This window comes from Gigantopelta aegis, chromosome 6, assembly GCF_016097555.1.
Source record: "Gigantopelta aegis isolate Gae_Host chromosome 6, Gae_host_genome, whole genome shotgun sequence".
Classification (NCBI taxonomy): domain Eukaryota; kingdom Metazoa; phylum Mollusca; class Gastropoda; order Neomphalida; family Peltospiridae; genus Gigantopelta; species Gigantopelta aegis.
This window is the reverse complement of record NC_054704.1, coordinates 87838253-87859731: the sequence shown is the minus strand read 5'-3', so window position 1 is coordinate 87859731 and position 21479 is coordinate 87838253. Positions and strand designations below refer to the sequence as shown.

General features: G+C 35.6%; 1 protein-coding gene across 2 annotated transcripts in view; it reads right to left on the bottom strand.

The window, feature by feature from the left end:
* The window catches only part of LOC121375051 (tubulin polyglutamylase TTLL7-like), a 45229-nt gene that overhangs the window by 13186 nt on the left and 10564 nt on the right, over positions 1-21479 (bottom strand). For both annotated transcript variants that reach the window (XM_041502266.1, XM_041502268.1), the window contains exons 4-14: positions 15381-15438; positions 11308-11439; positions 10571-10729; positions 9409-9625; positions 8408-8731; positions 7687-7781; positions 6523-6664; positions 5832-6044; positions 4301-4396; positions 3346-3705; positions 2622-2756 (exon numbers count right to left, since the gene is read on the bottom strand). In XM_041502266.1, coding sequence (XP_041358200.1) covers positions 2622-2756; positions 3346-3705; positions 4301-4396; positions 5832-6044; positions 6523-6664; positions 7687-7781; positions 8408-8731; positions 9409-9625; positions 10571-10729; positions 11308-11439; positions 15381-15438 — 1931 coding nt within the window. The remainder of the gene's footprint in view (positions 1-2621; positions 2757-3345; positions 3706-4300; positions 4397-5831; positions 6045-6522; positions 6665-7686; positions 7782-8407; positions 8732-9408; positions 9626-10570; positions 10730-11307; positions 11440-15380; positions 15439-21479) is intronic.

The following is a 21479-nucleotide window of genomic DNA, read 5'->3' as shown; positions in this document are numbered from 1 at the left end:
GTATCATTTGCTTCCATTAATTTAAATTGTGCTATCATAGAACACTGTATTTACATCATCCCTGTTTTATAACTGCTTGGTATTATATAGTTATTATAATTATTATATCAGAGAAGTTTTATTTAATAAACTGGCACTGTGGGAATATCTATATTGGTCAAAAGTTTCAATCTGGTTTTACCACAATGAAAATCCTTACTTTATAAATGTCAAAATTTATTTTAATACACAATTAAAAATAATGAAACAAGAAACACTTACATTTTTTTCTTCACCTTTAAGTTGCTTAAGTCCCCCCCCCGACCCCACCCACCCCAATTTTAAAAAACTGAATTTGTTATATGTTTTGTGTCCTGTGTAACCATTTTGTATTTAATAAAATTCTCTATCTCTTCATTTAACATGCAATGATGAACACCCAGTAATATAAACCAAGTTTCATTGATCTAGGACATATAATGTATGAGAAACTGGGCTGAACACGAACTCTGATGTCACCGCCACTGCTGCCACAAAAAAATAATGACAAGCATCCATTGTTCAATTTGATGTCGACACAACTCAAGGAATCACATCAACATACATTTATCACAACAGTAGTTATAAATTACAAATATCACAATGTTCAATTATATGATATACAAACATTGGATGATACAAATATTGGATGATATGAATTACAAATATGGGATGATATGAAATACAAATATGGGATGATATGAAATACAAATATTGGATGGTATGAAATACAAATATTGAATGAAAAAATACATAATATTGGATGACATGAAATACAAATATTGGATATGAAATACAAATATTCCAATGAAACAAATATTTCAATGTTGGATGATACTAAATAAAATAATTTCCAATGTTGAATAATATTAGATACAAATATCACAATGCTGGATAACACGAAACACAAATATTTCAATGATAGATGATATAAAAATATAAATATTTCAATGACAGATAATATGAAATATAAATATTTCAGTGATAGATGATATGAAATATAAATATTTCAATGATAGATGATATAAAATATCAATATCTCTATGATAGATAATATGAAATATAAATATTTCTATGATAGATGATATGAAATATAAATATTTCAGTGATAGATGATATAAAATATAAATATATCAGTGATAGATGACATGAAATATAAATATTTCAATGATAGATGATATAAAATATAAATATTTCACTAATAGATAATATGAAATATAAATATTTCAATGACAGATAATAAGAAATATAAATATTTCAATGATAGATAATATAAAATATAAATATTTCAATGAAAGATGATATGAAATACATATATGTCAACAATGGATGACAGATTTCACTTTTACAGCAGTGTGATTATTTATGTATATGGGTCTAAGTCTTAAGTACAAATGCAGCATTTTATTGGCAATGACCACAGCATTTGGAACAAAAATGGTTATCACAATATGGGAAGCTAGCCCAGCAGTAAAAATACGACATCCTTACAATGTGAGTGTGCATGTACATATTCTAAGGTATGGGGCGGGACGTAGCCCAGTGGTAAAATACGACATCCTTACAATGTGAGTGTGCATGTACATATTCTAAGGCATGGGGCGGGACATAGCCCAGCGGTAAAATACGACATCCTTACAATGTGAGTGTGCATGTGCATATTCTAAGGCATGGGGCGGGACGTAGCCCAGCGGTAAAATACGACATCCTTACAATGTGAGTGTGCATGTGCATATTCTAAGGCATGGGGCGGGACGTAGCCCAGTGGTAAAATACGACATCCTTACAATGTGAGTGTGCATGTACATATTCTAAGGCATGGGGCGGGACGTAGCCCAGTGGTAAAATACGACATCCTTACAATGTGAGTGTGCATGTGCATATTCTAAGGCATGGGGCGGAACATAGCCCAGTGGTAAAATACGACATCCTTACAATGTGAGTGTGCATGTACATATTCTAAGGCATGGGGCGGGACGTAGCCCAGTGGTAAAATATGACATCCTTACAATGTGAGTGTGCATGTGCACATTCTAAGGCATGGGGCAGGACGTAGCCCAGTGGTAAAATACGACATCCTTACAATGTGAGTGTGCATGTGCACATTCTAAGGCATGGGGCAGGACGTAGCCCAGTGGTAAAATACGACATCCTTACAATGTGAGTGTGCATGTGCACATTCTAAGGCATGGGGCGGGACGTAGCCCAGTGGTAAAATACGACATCCTTACAATGTGAGTGTGCATGTGCACATTCTAAGGCATGGGGCGGGACGTAGCCCAGTGGTAAAACATTAGCTCGATGTGTGGTCGGTCTAGGATCGATCCCCGTCTGTAGGCCCATTGGGCTATTTCTTATTCCAGCCAGAGGACCACAGCTGGTATATCAAAGGCCATGGTATGTGCTAACCTGTCTGTGGGATGGTGCACATAAAAGATCCCTAACTACTAATGGAAAAATATAGCGGGGACTAAATGTCAAAATTACCAAATGTTTGACATCCAATAGCCGATGATTAATAAATCAATGTGCTCTAGTGGTGTCGTTAAACAAAACAAACAAACTTAACTTATTCTAAGACAAACACAATAATTTCAACTTACTTTGTCCAACAAGATGTCTGCTTCTTGGTCAGTCTTTCCTGGGAATTTGATTCTCATTTCATTCAAAGCGTTTAGAGTTTTGTGGGTGAGTTCCTCCTCTCTTTCCTTCACCATCGACAACAGGATGTTATCGTCCTGAAAGATAGAAAACAATGTTTGCTTTATACATCTCACCAGTTCATTGTTTGTAAAATTTAATACACAGGCAGCAGTGATTTGAGAATCAAACTCAAACACATGATTTGTGCATTCAAGTAAATCTAGCTTTAAAGAAAATTTCTTAAAAAAATAATGAACAATGTAAAAGAAAGGTATTACTGAATTAAAAAAGTACACAGAATTTAGCAAAATTCATGAAGGTTCCAGCATATTTATTACATAACACTGAATATTGTCATATCATAATTGGTTAAATGCATCTTTCTTTTAAAACTGATTCTACAAAGCTTGCATTTTGATGAGAAAGATATTTGTTGGGACAAGACATCCTAAAGACCAAGACTATATGGTGCCATTAAATTGAACAGATACTTCTCAAGACTGGACCCTCTGTAAACTGGAATTCCCTCAAAATCGGACGTTTTACAGTCCTTTTTTAAACAACAGGACAAAACTTAACCTCTGTAAACCGGATCCCTCTTAAACCGGACATTTGTCTTGGTGCCAAGGGTGTCCAGTTTAGAGGGGTTTCACTATATATATTTTTTTTTAATTCTACATTTACCGATTTCTGCAAAACTGTCGCAGAATGCTGCGTTGTGCTCATTCGGCTGTGTGACCTTGACCTTGACCCTTGAGCGTGCTGTTCTAAGTTGGTTTCATCTGACGTATTGCTTCCCGACCGCAGAGCCGTTTTCACGTTGTCTGAGTTTGGCTGTGACCCTGGGCTTTTCTGACTGCTGTGTCCGTCCGCACGTTGTACGGATGACAGCGACTGCGACCGTGATCGCGACGTCGGCGAGAATGACGCGTGGCGGCCACTGTTGGCGGTGAGCGGAGGAGAGAAATTCTCACTGGCCTCGTCATCGTCATCCTCTTCATCATCCTGTGCCGTGACGCCACACTCGGGCATACTCATCAGTGGCTGCAGAATTGTAGAAATCAGGGTTCAGTAATTATCTTCTTACAGAAGTGGTTGTTTTAATGTTTGCTGCGCAGACTTATGTGCCATCATGCAGGCAAGTAAGTACAGGGGGGTGTCATTAAAAACGTGCTCATTACTTGATTTAAATTTTTTTTAAATTAAAATAACTTTCAGTAGTAACACATTTATTGTTCCATTGTACTATGGCAGTGAAACAAATTATTTTAAAGAAAGATTTTAACTTTAAAGTATAACACAAATGCTTAGGTGCGCAGACTTAGGTGCCACCAGTGTATAAACATATTAAAAAGCATGTTCATTGGTGGCTATAACTTTGTATCAATTCCACTGTGGGCCCATTGGGCTATTTCTCATTCCAGCCACTGCACCACAACTGGTATGTCCTATCCTGTCTGTGGGATGGTGCATATATAAGATCCCCCTCCTACTAATGGAAAAATGTAGCAGGTTTCCTCTCTAAGATTATGTCAAATTTACCAAATGTTTAACATCCAACAGCCGATGATTGATAAATCAATGTGCTCTACTGGCATTGTTAAAAAAACAAACACCTTTAACATTTAACTTTTGTTACCTTTGGTAGACGTGGGCGTGTCCCAGCTCCAGTAAACACTTTACCCTCTTTCTCGTCGGCTTCACACTCAGCTATCATGTCCAAGATATCATCCTCCTGAAATATTACAAGCCATAGATTTTAAATTTCACAGGAAACACTTTTTCAGTTCTGTGCCTTGTGATCAGAAGAACCCACCGGAAACTGTTTTTAGGTTCTGTTGAATGGTCATACTTGATATAATAATCATAGGAAACAAAATTTTGGTTCCGTGGTTTTACCAACATACTACGGTACCAAAAATATAGTTTCCGTAAAATCCAAAGGCCAGTATTACACAGCAGTGAGGATTTCTTTCAAACAGGAAAATATAAGAAATATTTAGAATTGAGAATTGCCCTTATGTAGTAATTTGGATTATTAATTAATAAATGACAAATAATCAAATGGATTTACAGGTATAGAAATGCATAGTACATGTAAAAAAATTCTGCAGAATGATCATATTGACTTTGAAATCCATTAACCAGAAAATATTTTTCAAAAGAAATATTAATATAAATGTCGCCAATGTGTTTTAAAGATCGAATGACAAATAATAAGAAATCTTGTATGGACAAACAATTTGAAAGAAATGTTTTGATAACCTGACAACACAAAGGAAATGTACAATATACACCATAAACCAACATAAAAGTAATTACTGAATGTAGTAAGAATATACAGACAAAATGTAAACTTAATTAAAAGCTACAATCTTTTTAAAGGCTGATCTATGTGTATCAAATTGATGACCAGAGTTGTTTCCCATTAAGAAGAAAAACAATAAAAATATGGAGGTCTACAAAAAAACAAGAACAATAGTTATCGTTTGCCTGATGCTTACACATGTCTAGTTCTTCGTAACACATTTTTCTATCACTCATTAAATTTAGGACATCATTGTTTTTTGGGGGGTTTTTGATGAAACTCCTAGGTCCTATAAAGTTTAACCAGACTTTCAATTCTCTAAAACCTGAATATGGTAGCTCAAAGTGACAATGTACTGGAGAATAAACCATTCTGTATACACCACTAAGAGTAGGAAATGTACCCTGTACTTTTTGTTATATGTAATCTGTATCATTCATTTTAACTTATATCCAATTAAGGTTCAAGCACGCTGTTCTTGGCACACACCTCAGCTATCTGGGCTGTTTGTCCAGGACAGTGGGTTATTTGTTAGTTGGTTAATGGTTAGTGAGAGAGAAGAGGGTGTAATGGCCTTACACCTACCCATTGAGCCCTTAAGAACTCGCTCTGGGTTGGAGCCGGTACCGGGCTGCGAGCCCTGTACCTATCAGCCTGTAGTCTGATGGCATAACCATTGCATCACCGAGGCCGGTAAAAAATCTGTATCCCTTTCTGCATGGTGGTTCCCCCGATAAATTCTGTATACACCATTTTAGTAAGAAACGCACCCTGTACTTGTTGTTGTATGTAATCTGTATCCCTTTCTGCATGGTGGTTCCCCCGATAAATTCTGTATACACCATTTTAGTAAGAAACGCACCCTGTACTTGTTGTTGTATGTAATCTGTATCTCTTTTTGCATGGTGGTTCCTCTGCCACCCATGAAGACGGAAAACGATGATGACAACAGACTGCAGTACTTCTCCTGCCTTGCCTTGTCTTCACACGGAAATATCCGCCGGAACCGACCACAGTTCTTGTTCTCAAACTCTTCTCTTGCAGCCGTCTTTCTAACCCGAGACAACAACTCTTTCTATAAACAAAATCACAATTAAGAGTGTTTTTGTCCAAATGGAAAGTTACATGTATGCAAGATGATGGACGTTTCATACTAAATAACAATGTTTAGATATAAGTTTTAGCTTTATTCATTACAATTACATACCAATTCATTCATTCATTTTCACGTAAATGGACTGTATATTAACAGTATTACAAAATTTATTAGTTCCATGGTTTCTTAAAAGTGAATGACAGGGTTTTGACAAGGGGAGTTATGGCAGGGAGGTGTTTGGACCTGGATTCGGTTACATCTAATATATAGAAACCAAATCTGAGAATAGGGATACCATGGACAAAAGATCTGGAAAACTCTACAATCTTGAAAAGTAGATGTTAACATGCACTTTTCATTAAAAAAAAGTGTGGCTAAAATATAGAATTCAGGAAATATTGTGTGGATTTTCATTTCACTGAAAGAATGTATAAGTTAATTTGACCCAGTTACTTACCAGTTCTTCTTTCCTCCTCTCGATGCTGACCTTGTGTTTCTCGATCTCAGTGATGTCCACCTCTACCTTCTTACCCGTACGGAACAGCCGCTTCTGGGCCTCGGCCTTCTGAGCTGCAAGGTTTCTTCTCTTATCACTTTGTCTGTTATAGAAACAATTTGGAAAGGAAAGGAATATTTGTTTAATGAAACCTCAGCACATTTTTATTTATGGCTATTTGAAAAGAAAGAAAAAAAGAAAAGAAAGAAAAAAAGAAAGAAAGAAAGAAAAAAAGAAAGAAAGAAAAAAGAAAGCGAGAAAAAAAGAAATGCTTCCCTTATGAATGATGCATTGAACACATTTTAATTATGGTTATTGGGCATCAGACATATGGATAAGAACCATAGATAATTAGAGAGCAATCCTGCGGCCACCACTCTTGGCTTTTTGGTGTCTAACATACATGTATGGTTATTTTGACACTTGACACCCAATGGCCAATGTATATTTTTGTGCTGGGGTGTCGTTAAACATTCATTCATTCATTCATTCATTCTTGGTAAAGGAGGAGATAGAAAGGACACCTGTTGACATTGCACAGACAACTTCCATTGAAAGAGCAGCAAGTGATCTTTATTTTAATAGGTAGAGCAGTACATACCATGACCCTTGATGTACATTAGTCAAAAACATATATCTATGTAATCAGCAAATTTGATCACAATTTCACAATAATCATTCCAATAACTTCACATATGTTAACTATTAATTCACTAACTATATATATATATCAAATATTAGTCTAATGACCAAAGAAATGTAAATTAATGAGTTAGGATTGTTTACAAAAAGAATTCACCACGTTACATCAACAGGAAAGTAATATTACATAGTTATATTTTATGATTAGACCCGTCTACTTTTACTTGTTGCTTGCAATGCCAAAAACACACACATATTTAACCATGCAACTGGACAGTATAGTATGTCCCCCAACACCATTCAATGCGGTAGAAGTGTGAAAAGCTAAAAAAAGAAGAAGAGAAACAAAAACCCAGAAATGAAATTGGCAAAATATCTGGAAAACTTTAAAGGTTACTATGAACTGTTCATCAAAGAACAAGAACAAGAACTGGAACAGTTTTCATGTAATACTAAAATCCAGAATTGCAGAGAGAAACTTACTTTATGTTGAGTAAGCGAAATGTATCTTCTATTAGCGCTGACTTGATGTCGTAGTCTATTCTTTCATCAGTGTTGAAACTTGGAGATCGGTTGATCTGAAAATACACACAAAGATTTAAACTGTAATTCTAGTTCAACACATCTGTAAGAACAGATTTTTTTAAAATTAATAAATCATGCATTCTATAATAATTAGGAAAAACGTCTCTTTTCTCTTGTCTTTTCTTTTCATACTTAACCTGATCTCTCCAATCTATTTGCATTCCTACCCCTCTCCCCTTCCATGTCCAATGAACTGGTCTGATCATCTTAAAGGTCAATTAATGGGTAGAATCTTCCTCCATCTTGGACAGAATTTTCTGGCAAAAATCAGCAGTTGTGTCCACAACAGGCATGCCTGAACAGTTCTCTCATGGAAGCATGTAAAAAATTACCCACACCCACATAAAATCTTCGATTGTACACGGGGAAAATGCAAACAGGCCAGTTTGAAGTATGAGACAACTAAACTGTTTATTGCCAGTGTTTAATTCTGTCCCAGGGCAGGTCACTGGCCATGCCAGAGATCAGACCTGAGATGGACATGCCTGAAATTCTGGGGTATAGGGGCAAGTTAATAGAGTCCCGAGTCCGAGTCCAGTGTTTAAATATTTTCATATATTAAACTCTTGCGAAAATTTTGAAATTTATGCAGAACTGAACCACAATAATGATAACCTACCTCTAATAGCCAAGGCTTGAGTTTGCCGTCAATCAGAACATCGAAACCAAGGACTTCAAAGCAAACACTGTCAGCGCCATGACTGCTCCCTGGTCGGCACATCCGGTACGAGTGCAACACATGAGGCTGTGCGACCAGCATTGTCTTCACAATCATGTCGGAAATCTTTCTCCACAGTTTGGCAACATCAATGTCATTTTTACGCAGGAAGTCGTTCAAGTAGCGGATGGACCTCTTGCTTCCAGAGTCAACTGATGAACTTTTTTCATAATGTTCATTGTGCTTGTTCACAGAATAATTTGTAAGATGCATGTACAGTCGGTTCTGAAAGGTAGAAAGATATATAAGAGTAATAACAAGTAACACTCATTTACATAGACAGAAAATTAAGTATTCATTTGTTTTTCTTTGCTAGATACAAAACACATAAGCAAACAAAAAACAAAACAAAACCTTATTGGTAGTGAATCTAAAAATAACCCGAAGAAAATAAGAAAAGTAACATAACAAAATATTATTTGGAGTCATGACCCATTCTGTATGATAAACAAGCAAAATATGTAGGGCCAAATTTACAAAGCCTGTTTTAGGCTTACACACGTAATATATTTGCCATGCTTAAACACTTGCGTTTAAGAAAAAGAGACTTTGTAAATTCGGCCTTTAGTATTTGCCCTTTTTGTTGTAATATGAAATAATGTCCAGACCTTTTAATCATTTATATCAGGGTTTAGACATTTTGCAATTACGGTAATTTGTCATCACAAGTTTACTTGTAAAATGGAGTGGCATGTTCCCATACCCCTTAGACATTCAGGCATTTCGAGTCCTAATTTTTAAAATATTGTAACACCAATGAGCTTTTTCCCCCATCAGCCAAACCCCAACAATGCTCACTTACTTCTGCTGTGTTATAAAGTCAAAATGTACTGCTTTTTAAAAATAAAAAAATATAAATATACAACAATTATAATAGAATTTTATATTATCATATCACTTACTAAATTGCTTTCATGTGGTGGAAGATATTTCTCGGTACTGAGTCTCACCAAGCCGTCATTGAATAGGAAAACTCGGAGTGGGTCGGTGGATGTGACAAGAACATAGACGCGCAGGTCAAACTTGTAGCCATCCAGAAGCAGCGGTTTGTCGATGTACTGCTGTACAATGAAGTGTTCTGTCGGGGGGATCTTCTCAGCATTACGGTGGAGTATTATTCTGAAGAACAAACAAAAAAACAATATTCAAAATAATCTTTAAAAAAAGTACAATACAAGCGATTCAGATACAAAATTGAACAACAATTTAAAGTCTATTACATTAAAATACTTATTTTTGAATAACTATCTAAAAGTACAAACCAAGTGATTCTGATAAAAAAAATAAAAAAAGGTAAAGTTTATTATATTAAAATAACTGATCTAAAATCATTTGTCCTCTATATATCAAGTCAGACTGTCTGAGGGTAATTGTAGTTGGGTGTCCATGAATTCTACACATTACTGTGAATATCACATAATTTGATGACGAATATATTTGTTCATTAGATAAAAGACTGAATATTTTCAGAAGGGGCCATTCAGAAATTATGTATATGTAATGCTTCATGGGCCCGAGAAGTTCGGAAATACAATGTTTACATTCAAAATAACTTTTAAAAGCATTACATAATTGAGAAGGAGAAAAAAAAAGAAACTTCTGATTTTGAGTTACTGAATAGTGTTGAGGCAAAAATACATGTGTATGTTGAAACATCTACAATGGTCTCTCCAGTATTCAGGAAAGGAATGGAGGGAATCGGTAGAGATGGTTCCACTTATAGGAAGGGATGGTACCTAAGATTTGCAGGGTACAAGTACTTCGAAAATGTCTTGTAAATGACGATGAACCTGATTACTAGTAGTTTAAGATGATGGCACGACTTGTGATTTTGGATGGCGGCCTAAATAAATGGATGGCAGATATTACTATCGCTGCCAATGAATGGTGGGCATATTGGAAATTAGTTTTAAGAGATGGCGGGCCCACCATTCCTTATGACATGTAGCAAGACCCCTGATCTATATACTGCTTTTGATGTTGAAACAGCAATTAAAGACATTCACTACAGATTTTGCTATGTAAAAAAGAAAAAAAAGAAAGAAATTATAGCAATAAACTGACCCGTGACCCTGAGCACCGTTTGATGGTTTAATAATGAATGTTTTCATCTTCTTCCGAGCTTTCAGTTCTTTGGCATAGTTCTGCAGCTGGCCATGCTCGGCTGGTAAAATCCATGTTTTGGGAACAAAACCAAAGTCTTCAGGCAATGATTTTTGTATTCTGGACCAAATAATAATTATTGTTATTAATCATTCAAAAACAACAAAATTTCATTACAAAATTAAAAACATAAGGTAAACAGTATAGATTAAACAAGCAATACATTCAACAAATTCTATGGTATATAAAATGAAATTTCAGCACAAATTAGATGAAAATGGCTTGAACAGAAAATCCAGGATTTAAAAAAAAATAGAGGGTTATTGTAAACACTTTATCAAAGAACAAGGGCAGGCAGCGATTTCAGGCAGCATTAAAAAAACAGGATATTAGGGGAAATCTTGACACTTGTCATCTCTTCAATTAAATGATACAAAATATTACTTTCTGTTAAAACTGCATATCACCAGATGGAGGTGGGTGGTACGTCCAACGGGTGTCAACAAACCCTCTTCTGGCAATTTGTTTTCTTTCACTACTTGGATGTTTTTCATATTACCCATAAAAAGAGTAGATGAAAATAAAACTGAACCTCTTTAAAAATAATTAGTGAAATAATTAAAATTCATTACATCACTAGAGAAAATAAGCATGGCAAAGCTCTGCGTAATAAAAACGTCTGTAGTTATTTCACATACTTCATAAAATTTCTGGCGAGGTTGTCTTTACGAGTCACTTCAGCCATTCCTGGGAAATGATTTATTTTCTGATAAGGTTTCAGTTCTGAAATTCTCTCCATAGAAATGAAAGAGTCATTCCAAATCACATAGCTGGAAATAAAGAAAAATAACCATATAATCAATTAATATTGAAGACGAAGTGAATAGAAAAGTATAGCCGTAAACCAGTTACACACACAGGTACACAGATGTTTCACAGAATAAAACGTGTCTATGTACATCCTGTATAAATGCAATGTGTCATTGAGACACCAATCCGCTGTATTTCAAACTGAGCTAAGGTGTCATTAATATTCTCTCTCTTTTTGTCTACTGAATTTGTGGGGTGTGTTGTAGCCCAGTGGTAAAGCACTCATCTGGTGCATGGTCAGTCTAGGATCAATCCCCATCAGTGTGCCCCATTGGGCTATTTCTCATTCCAGCCAATGCACTACAACTGGTATATCAAAGGTTGTGGTATGTGCTATCCTGTCTGTGGGATGGTGCATATAAAAGATCCCTTGCTATTAATGGAAGAATGTAGTGGGTTTCCTCTCTAAGACTATATGTCGGATTTACCAAATGTTTGACATCCAATAGCCAATGATTAATAAATCAATGTGCTCTAGTGGTGTCATTAAACAAAACAAAGTTGAACTTTTTATAAATTGGTATTAAACAGATGCATGTATACATATACAAGTATGCATGCACAGGCATGCAAGTACATGTATGCATGCAATCTACAGAAGGCTTAATAAGACTTTGTACTGGTCATGTCCTGAGTCAGCATAACTGCATTTAACCACTTGCAACAAGTCAAGCATGGAAACATGTTAAGCCACTGACCGACCGTTGCCAAAAGAGTTGACATCAATATATCAAACATTTGTACTCATTTCTAACTCAATCACAGTTCTCTGCAGAGAAGTCAATATGTTTTTATATTAAATCTTAATACGGTTGACTGTTTCAACATGTCCTCAGTCTTACATCTAACCAACATGAAGAAAGTTCTGCAAGCTGATCAGATAACTTGTCAAGTGACCGTTATTAATATTTTATGATCGTTCATGAAATAATGGTGCTCTATGACCATCTGACATTTCCGTGACCAGACAGAAATGTCATGCATTCACAGTTAACTTTCCACATACTGACACGTTTATAGAAAATCAATACAAATCAAATGGGAGGAAAATATTTGTTGAGTGATACCCAGTGCGCTGTTTAATCAGTAGCTATTAGCTGCCTAACTCATAGTAACTGTGGCAGTTTATCTACATAAAGGAGAGTAAAAACCCACTGCCTTACATAATCAGTTAAGCCATTCCGTCTGATTAGCGTCAGCGGGTATGTTGTGATTATGAATTTACGTCCTTTTATTACAAACAGAATTAGGCCAGCACTTGGTCGGGTCTTTGATATATCGGTACACATTGTGGAGCAATGGTTTCATAGGGAAATAACCCATTGAAAAAAGGATTGATTCCATAACAGTCATACTTCAGGCCTCTCAAATCTTACTATATTCCTCTCAGATTAAATAGATTTACTCAAATTAAATCAAAGTATTTGTTATTAAAATACCTGTAGATACAAAAAGTTAACCATAAAGTAAAGCAACAATCTAAAATATCAGGTGTTGTGACTCATAAAAAACCCACCCAATTTAACAGTGGGTAGATGGATGGATAGATGGATGATTCAATGGGTGACATGTTGGTTGAACAGATGGATGGATAGATGCATGGCTAAATCATCGGGTGATTTGTTGGATGGACAGATGGATGGATGGATGGATGGATGGATGGATGGATGGACAGATGGATGGACAGATGGGACAGGACGGGACGGGTGGATTGATGAATGAATGGATATATGTATGGATGGATGGATAGTGGATGGATGGATGGATTTATGGATGAATGGTGGATGAATGGATGGATGAATGGTATGTATAGATGGATGGATGGATGGTATGTATAGATGGATGGATGGATGGTTGGATGGATGGTTGGATGATGGGCAGATGGATGGACAGATGGATGGGATGGGTGGATGGATGGACAGATTGATGGATGAATGGTGGGTGAATGGATGGATGGTGGGTGGATGCATGGATGAATGGATGGGTGGATGCATGGATGAGTGTATGGACGGATGGTATGGATGGATGGATGGGATGGGATGGGATGGGATGGGATGGGATGGGATGGGATGGGTAGATGGATGGATGGATGGATGGATGGAATGATCGATGGATGGATGGATGGATGGATGGATGGATGGATGGTATGGATGGTATGGATGGTATGGATGGGATGGGATGGGATGGGATGGGATGGATGGATGGATGGATGGATGGATGGATGGAATGATCGATGGATGGATGGAATGATCGAAGGATGGATGGATGGAACAAACATTTCCAACAACTCTGCACAGAATTATATAGTATTGTAAAATAACAAAATATGAAGGGTAGTTTAAATATTTGTATATAATACAAACTTACATAACTAAGTTACTTAACAGAACAATATATCACTGTGATATGCTAGCATTGCCAATGCCCTTGCATGTTCATACAAATGAACCCTTTTTAAAAACAAAGGAAAAAAAAAGAGACATTATCAGCAATAGAGTGGCATTCATATAACAGTTAACTTGAAATAAAATATGATCATCATGAGATAAGAATTCACCATGCAAAATACCAATTCAGTCATATAAACCATGTGATACTATAGTTGGTATCACACGATAAAATAGCCTGTGTTAAGAGGAAGCCAACACCCAATGGGCCATAAAATGGAGTATGTATCTGACCCTTACAGATCTATATATAGTGACATGGAAAAAAAATTTCGTCAATAGATGACAGATCCGCAAGACTTAACAGCACAGTGAAACTTCTCAAAATATAACCCTCATAATAAAAACATAAAGTGAATATAGTGAAACCCCTCTAAACCAGACACACATCCGACCAAGTAAAAAGCCTGGTTCCATTCTGTACTGATATTGGCATCCTGGTTTACAGAGGGTCCAGTTTTAAAGGGTTTCACTGTATTCACTAACAAGAATTCCTTTTATACCAAATGTTTTTCTGAGTCCAGTGTTTACTACATCTTTTATCACTCAAATTTATTCCTCAAATCTGAAATCCTGTTTACTCTGAAGACAACTTAATTAATAAGTCCCAGTGTATGTATTACCAGGATACATATTAATATTAAGTATTAAAATTAACATTAACTAGTTTTTGTTTAACATTACCACTAGAACACACTGATTAATTAACCATCGGCTTCTAGATATCAAAATGTTTTTATTATTCTGACATAGTTTGTTTTGTATAACGACACCACTAGAGCACATTGATTTTTTATTAACCATTGGCCATTGGATGTCAAATATATGGTCGTTTTGACACAGTCATAGAGAGGAAACCCGCTACATTTTTCCATTAGTAGCAAGGGATCTTATATATGCACAATCCCACAGCCTTTGATATACCAGTCGTGGTGCATTGATTGGAACAAGAAATAGCCCAATGGGCTCACCAACGGGGATCGTTCTCAAACTGACCGTGCATCAAGCAAGCGCCTTACCACTGGGCTACGTCCCGCCCCTCTGACATGTAGTTTTCCAAAGAAACATGCTACATTTCTTCCATTAGTAGCAAGAGATCTTTTATATGCACTTTCCCACATAGGACAGCACATACCATGACCTTTGATGTACCAATCATGGGACACTGGCTGGAACAGGAATAAAACCCAATGGGTCCATCAAGCAGGTTTGATTCTATGACAAAAGCACTTAAGACAAGTGCTTTATCTGACTGAGCTATATCTCACCCCATTTATTTGTTCTTTAAAAAGCAATAAAATATGTTTCAATCAATCTCACCCCTCTTACAACAATTACGGTAAAGCAGTGTGTTAGAAGAGTTCTGTCCCTCTTACAATTATGATACAGCATTGTTCAGAGGAAAGTAAAACTCTGTGTCAGTGGGAAAGTTCATCTAAAAATCAATATCTTACCTTAACATATCATCTTCCCTTGTGATAGTGAAACCAACTTTTTCTGCCATTTGGCGAACTGAAAAAACACAAATTTAATTTTTAAAATGAGCTAAGAAAACATTTTCTTGCCCACTGGAGAGGGTTATCAACCTTTTGCATGGTGCTAGAAAAATCTGTCTGACCCTAGGGCTAGATAAATCTGTCTAACCCAAGGGCTAGACAATTTCTACATATGCGTGACGTCATAACTCATGTTTTACGATGATTAACATCATAACTCATGGTTTTCAAAATTCTGTTTGCCATTTCATGTTGTATCATTGTTTAAAAAATATTTAAACAAATTACTATTTTCAACTTTATATTTGTTAAGTTGTTGCATTTTTATGTCATTGCATAAGTTGGACTATATTTTTCAGCGTATGATTAAATGAGTTTCATTGTTTGTAGGTAGGTGAAATAATTACGAATTGTTCTACAATAAACAAACCATATGTAGCTTACAAAATTAGTGTTTTGTTACTGTAATTAAATGGGCAAGAAAAAGAATCAATCACCGTTGTGAGGTATAGATAAGGCAATTCCAACCCTCAGGCCAAAATTTGTTTGTAAGGGCCTCGGTAAACCTCGGCCCTCATAAAAACATTTTATCCCTCGGGTTGGAATTGCCTTATCTATACCTCACAACAGTGATAGATTCTATTATTCTTTCATTCATCCTCAGGTATATAGGATAGAACTGCATATGATGGAGTCTTATATACATTACTCAAAAAAAAAAAGAAAAAAAAAAAGGAGAAGATATTATTACCAAATAGACTACATCAATTAATATGCAATTATTAAATGTTTAAATTATGGCAGAATGGTGATGGTGGTACATAGAATATTCTTATCGTCTTCAGAATGTGGTTAGAACTTGTTTTTAACCAGTTTATACTGGCAATTATTTCAGGACATTCGCAGACTATGGTCTGTTTGATTTCTGAGACGAAATGTTTAATTTTCCAAATTTTAACTCCTATTTCACCTGCTGTACCTTCATAATTACCTGTTTTAAATTATCATAAACAAGAATTATGGCAGTTATTTTAGTTTTGTAGCCTAGCCGCAGGGGACAATATTTCAAAATCTTAGGTAACCGGTAGTCAGTTCACGTGAGTTTTACTTAGATAACCGATTATAGTTCTTGTAACCGATTAGTTAGGACTACCTAATCCTAAAACATGAACTATGATTCTGTGCTACATTGGTGCTTCAAAAACAAACTGATTTTCACTTTCATTGGTATCTACTGATATATGGTACTTTTAATTTTAGAATGTAATTGTTCACCACATAACCGATTGGCGGTTCTCGTGATTTTAAAATTGCATAACCGACACAGGAACAGAACAACGGTCCTCGTGAAATATTGTGCCCTGTAGCCGGAGATCCAACTGGGTCTTCGGAGTGACAAGACTCTATCAAGTCCAACAGCAGATAGAAACTAACCCTCATTCCCTCAACCACAGTGAGGAGAAATTGTTGGGTTTGAGTTCAATGTGTTTGTTTTAAAGTGTGTTTTCTTTAATGAAACCACTTCTAGCACACTGATTGATTAATAATCGGCTAATGCATATAATCATTTGGTAATTCTGATACACGGACTTCAGAGGAAACACACTATATTTTCCCATTAGTAGCACGGGATCTTTTATATGCACTCTCCCACAGTCCTGATAGTACATACCATGGTCTTTGATAAACCAGTCTTGTGACACTGGTTGGGGAATATAATTTAACAGACATTAGTCCCCCAGGCCGCCTATAGTCCATCCCACAGGGAATGCCTTTTTTCATACTATGGAATTTACTAGAAGTTATTTATTTCTGAGCCGACTGATTTGTAAAAAGTAGTTTCTTCGGCTATAATAAAATAATTGCTACATTTTCATTCATTTGTCTTTCAATATGGGGGCTGAGGTGAATAATAATAATAATAAAAAAAACATTTCAGGACACTGCACATACCAAACATCAAGGAAATATTTTTGCAGTCAATAAAAAACAAATGAACCCAAACAAACAGGGATAGGCCTTTATCTTTGAGGCAAGTGGTAATAAAAATCTGGGATTTATTTTATTATGATTGTTATGATAGAAATGCTAAACCAGTACCACAGTTTCCTTTTTGTTAGTGTCTAGCTGACAGCTTTCATTGCCTGGGTATGTACCACTAGCTAAAGCCATTCTTTGTGCATTAATAATAGCAATTCACTTCGAATATTGATCATCAAACGAGAGAAGTCTTCATTAACTCATTTGATCACAAAAGCTGGCACTTTTTCATACAGCAGTAGGTCACGCCATAAAGCAAACATTACAGAAATTTTCTAGACCATGGCTCTTTTTTTTTTTTATTACTTCTAGTTTATCATCTGTATGCAGTGACCTACAACATATTTTACAAGTGAAGGAAGCAAGCCATATTATCCAATATTAATATTAATATTTATCATTTAATAGCTAGCATATCCAGTGTAATAAAAGTATGTGAGATTTTTCAGATCACATATTTTTAGAATTTGGTAACTTTGCAAATCAGATGAAAATTAATCAAAGGAAGGAAATGTTTTATTTAATGGTACACTCAACACATTTTATTTACAGTTATATGGTGTTGGACATATAGTGAAGGATCACACAGATATTGAGGGAGGAAACCCGCTGTCACCACTTCATGGACTACTATTTTTCGATTAACAGCAAGGGATCTTTTATATGCACCATCCCATAGACAGGATAGCACATACCATGGCCATTGATGTACCAGTCATGGTGTACTGGCTGGAACGAGAAATTAAATTAATTGATGTCATGGCACTATGTTTATCGACATTTAAGCAAACATACTACAGTGACTCCATAATTGATGTATGCCAGCATTCAGAAAACAAAAAACATTAAGACTAGTTTATTTATATGTAAGGATATCCATTCAAGTTCGATGTCATTTCCATTCAAAAAGATGCTGCGACACATATTCTTATACATCCTTTAAATATTGATTAACGGCCAACAGGAATTAAAGTTACTTATACAGTTTACAAAAACACATTGTAATAATCTTGAGATTATACAATAAAGAGATTACCCTTGTGTGTTTCAGTATCGTCAATATCATATAAAAATAATGTATTATGATTGCCAGAGACTCGCATAATACAATATTTATTCCTAATATATGATATTGATGATACCGAAACACACAAGGGTAATAACCTCTATGCATCATGGTAATGTTCTTTTGTTTTAATGGAAATATTATGGACATTAGATTCCTGGATTCCAACTGAAAAACAAATCCTGCATTTTGTGATCAACATTAAAAACAGGAATTCTGCAGAATTAAATGTCTTGCCTACCCAAAACTTATTCAGTCTTGCTAATAGTTATATCTAAAGGGTATTTCTCATTAGGCAATTAGTTGCACCGACTTGACGGCACTTACAAAAATTGGAACATATAAGATTAAAGTTGTTCCGATTTAGGTGTTCTCACAGTATGATTCGATTGCATGTGACAAGTCGGTGCGACTAGTCACATAATGAGAATTCCCCTTAAAGATGTTCACATCAATGTATGTTTTTAAAAATTAAATTAAACTTTTGCAAAAATACAAATTAAAGATTCAATTAAAATTTTAATTGAATACAATTTTTTTTTTTTAACAAGCATTAAGATTAACACTGATTTAACTATAAACCAAGTTTCATTGATCTAGGACTTATAGTTTGTGAGAAATGGAACTAAATACAAAAGTTAATGTTGGACTAAACGCAAAAGTTGATGGCACCACAAAAGTGATACCTATATCTTGTTAAAAGTTAGGGGCGGGACGTAGCCCAGTGGTACAATGCTTGCTCGATGCGCGGTCAGTCTGGGATCGATCCCCGTCAGTGGGCCCATTGGACTATTTCTCGTTCCAGCCAGTGCACCACAACTGGTATATCAAAGGCCGTGGTATGTGCTACCCTGTCTGTGGGATGGTGCATATAAAAGACACCTTGCTACTAATCGAAAAGAGTAGCCCATGAAGTGGAGACAGCGGGTTTCCTCTCTCAATATCTTTGTGGTCCTTAACCATATGTCTGACGCCATATAACCATAAATAAAATGTTTTGAGTGTGTCGTTAAATAAAACATTTCTTTCTTTCTTTTTTTCTTAAAAGTTAGTTTTGTTTAACGACACCAGTAGAGTACATTGATCTATTAATCATTTGGTAATTTTGACACATAGTTTTAGAGAGGAAACATGTTACATTTTTTTCATTAGTAGCATGGGATCTTTTATATGCACCATCCCACAGACAGGATAGCACATACCATGCCTTTTTATATACCAGTCGTGGTGCACTGGCCGAAACAAGAAATAGCCCAATAGGCACAAATATCTTGTGTTTTCACTTTTTAAAGTGCTGTTCCAGATGTATGATGTATTGAGCTATATCAATCAGGATATTATTTAATATGATTAGAAAATTAAAAAACAAAAATGTAAAAAAATTATATACCGGTATATTTTCCATTAAAAAATATTCTCCTGAAAAACAGAACCAGCTGAATTCGTTTCGGGAATTTCCGTAAGATTTGATCCGTGACGTCACGAAGGGAACTCATTTCGATAGTCAGCACCATTGTTAATTGCTTCTTTTGTGTTTATTATGGTTAAACGGCGTGTTGTTGGCGGCTGTAGCAATACAAAAGCCGATAAATGTAGTCTTCACGCATTTCCTAGTAATGTTGCGAGATATGGGAATACCATGTCTTATGGCTTTTAAAAAAAAGATGCCGTACCAACAATTGTTCTGCGACACAAAACAAATGACAACAAGCCGACGCCATCCACACCGAAACGACCTTGGGGTGGATATCGTCAATGTCCCAAATTGCGTTATGCTTTCAACTCCGGTCAGTTTGTTTTCTCATGCACAGTTCGTGCAATCATCGAGATCCAATTTGTTGTCGTTTGCATCTCGTTCATTTGTGAGATCTTTCTTTACAGTTCGAGAACATTAAAACAATAAAGTACAGACAAGTAAGTATCTATAGCCTAGTCCGTCCCATCCTACAAAAATGTAAGGGTTTTTTGTAAAAAAGAAAAAAAAAGAGCTAATTTTGTATGCATCTTTGAAAACAATCAGCTCAGAAATAAATGACTTGTAAATTCCATAGTATGAAAAAAAGCATTCCCTGTAAAACAGACTATAAATACATTAAATTAATTTTACTGTACCTTCCCACAGAGAAAACCTTTTTTTATTTCAGAGCAGACTGTTTTCACAACTGCACACAAAAAAATAGTATTGTTTTGTTATTTCCAAAACACTTTTACTTTTTTTTTTTTTTTTACGTCAAACTAAACTGGAATTATTCACACAAAAAAACATCTTCATCGATGGATGGGATGGGCTAAAAGTCGTTTTTGTTTATTTCTTAAAATTAAAATAAGTTATTTATTTCTGAGCAGACTGTTTTCACAACTGCACACAAAAAATAGTATTGTTTTGTTATTTCCAAAACACTTTTACTTTTTTTTTTTTACATCAAACTAAACTGAAATTATTCACACAAAAAAAACATCTTCATAGAGGGATGGGACGGACTAAAAGTCGTTTTTGTTTATTTCTTAAAATTACCGATATCGGGTCCACTTGACTCGTAGAATTCAAGAGTTATTTATCGTCTTTTCTACGACATCACAAGTATTAGAACATACAGTGTAGCAAAATAATTCGCACAAAAAGCTAAAGAACAAAACAAGAATAAAAGTTGTAAATTAGTGGTAAGCTGTCTCCACGACCATTTTCATCGTCATCTGTCAGGCCGGTGGTTCGTCGGAAGATGTTCCAGGTTCAAACTGATAAGGCATTATTTGTTGTGTTGCACAAATATTAGTCCAGTCGTCATTACTACACTATTCATCATCGAAAGAAGAATCGCATGATCAATGAGCTTGGCAGTCGCTGTCGGTCCCACTTTCGCTTGCGCTGGAAGTCATCTCGTGGTAGGTTTCTGTGAAGCGCGTTCCCTTCGTGACGTCACGGCTATTTACAGGCAAATGTTTTCACCGAG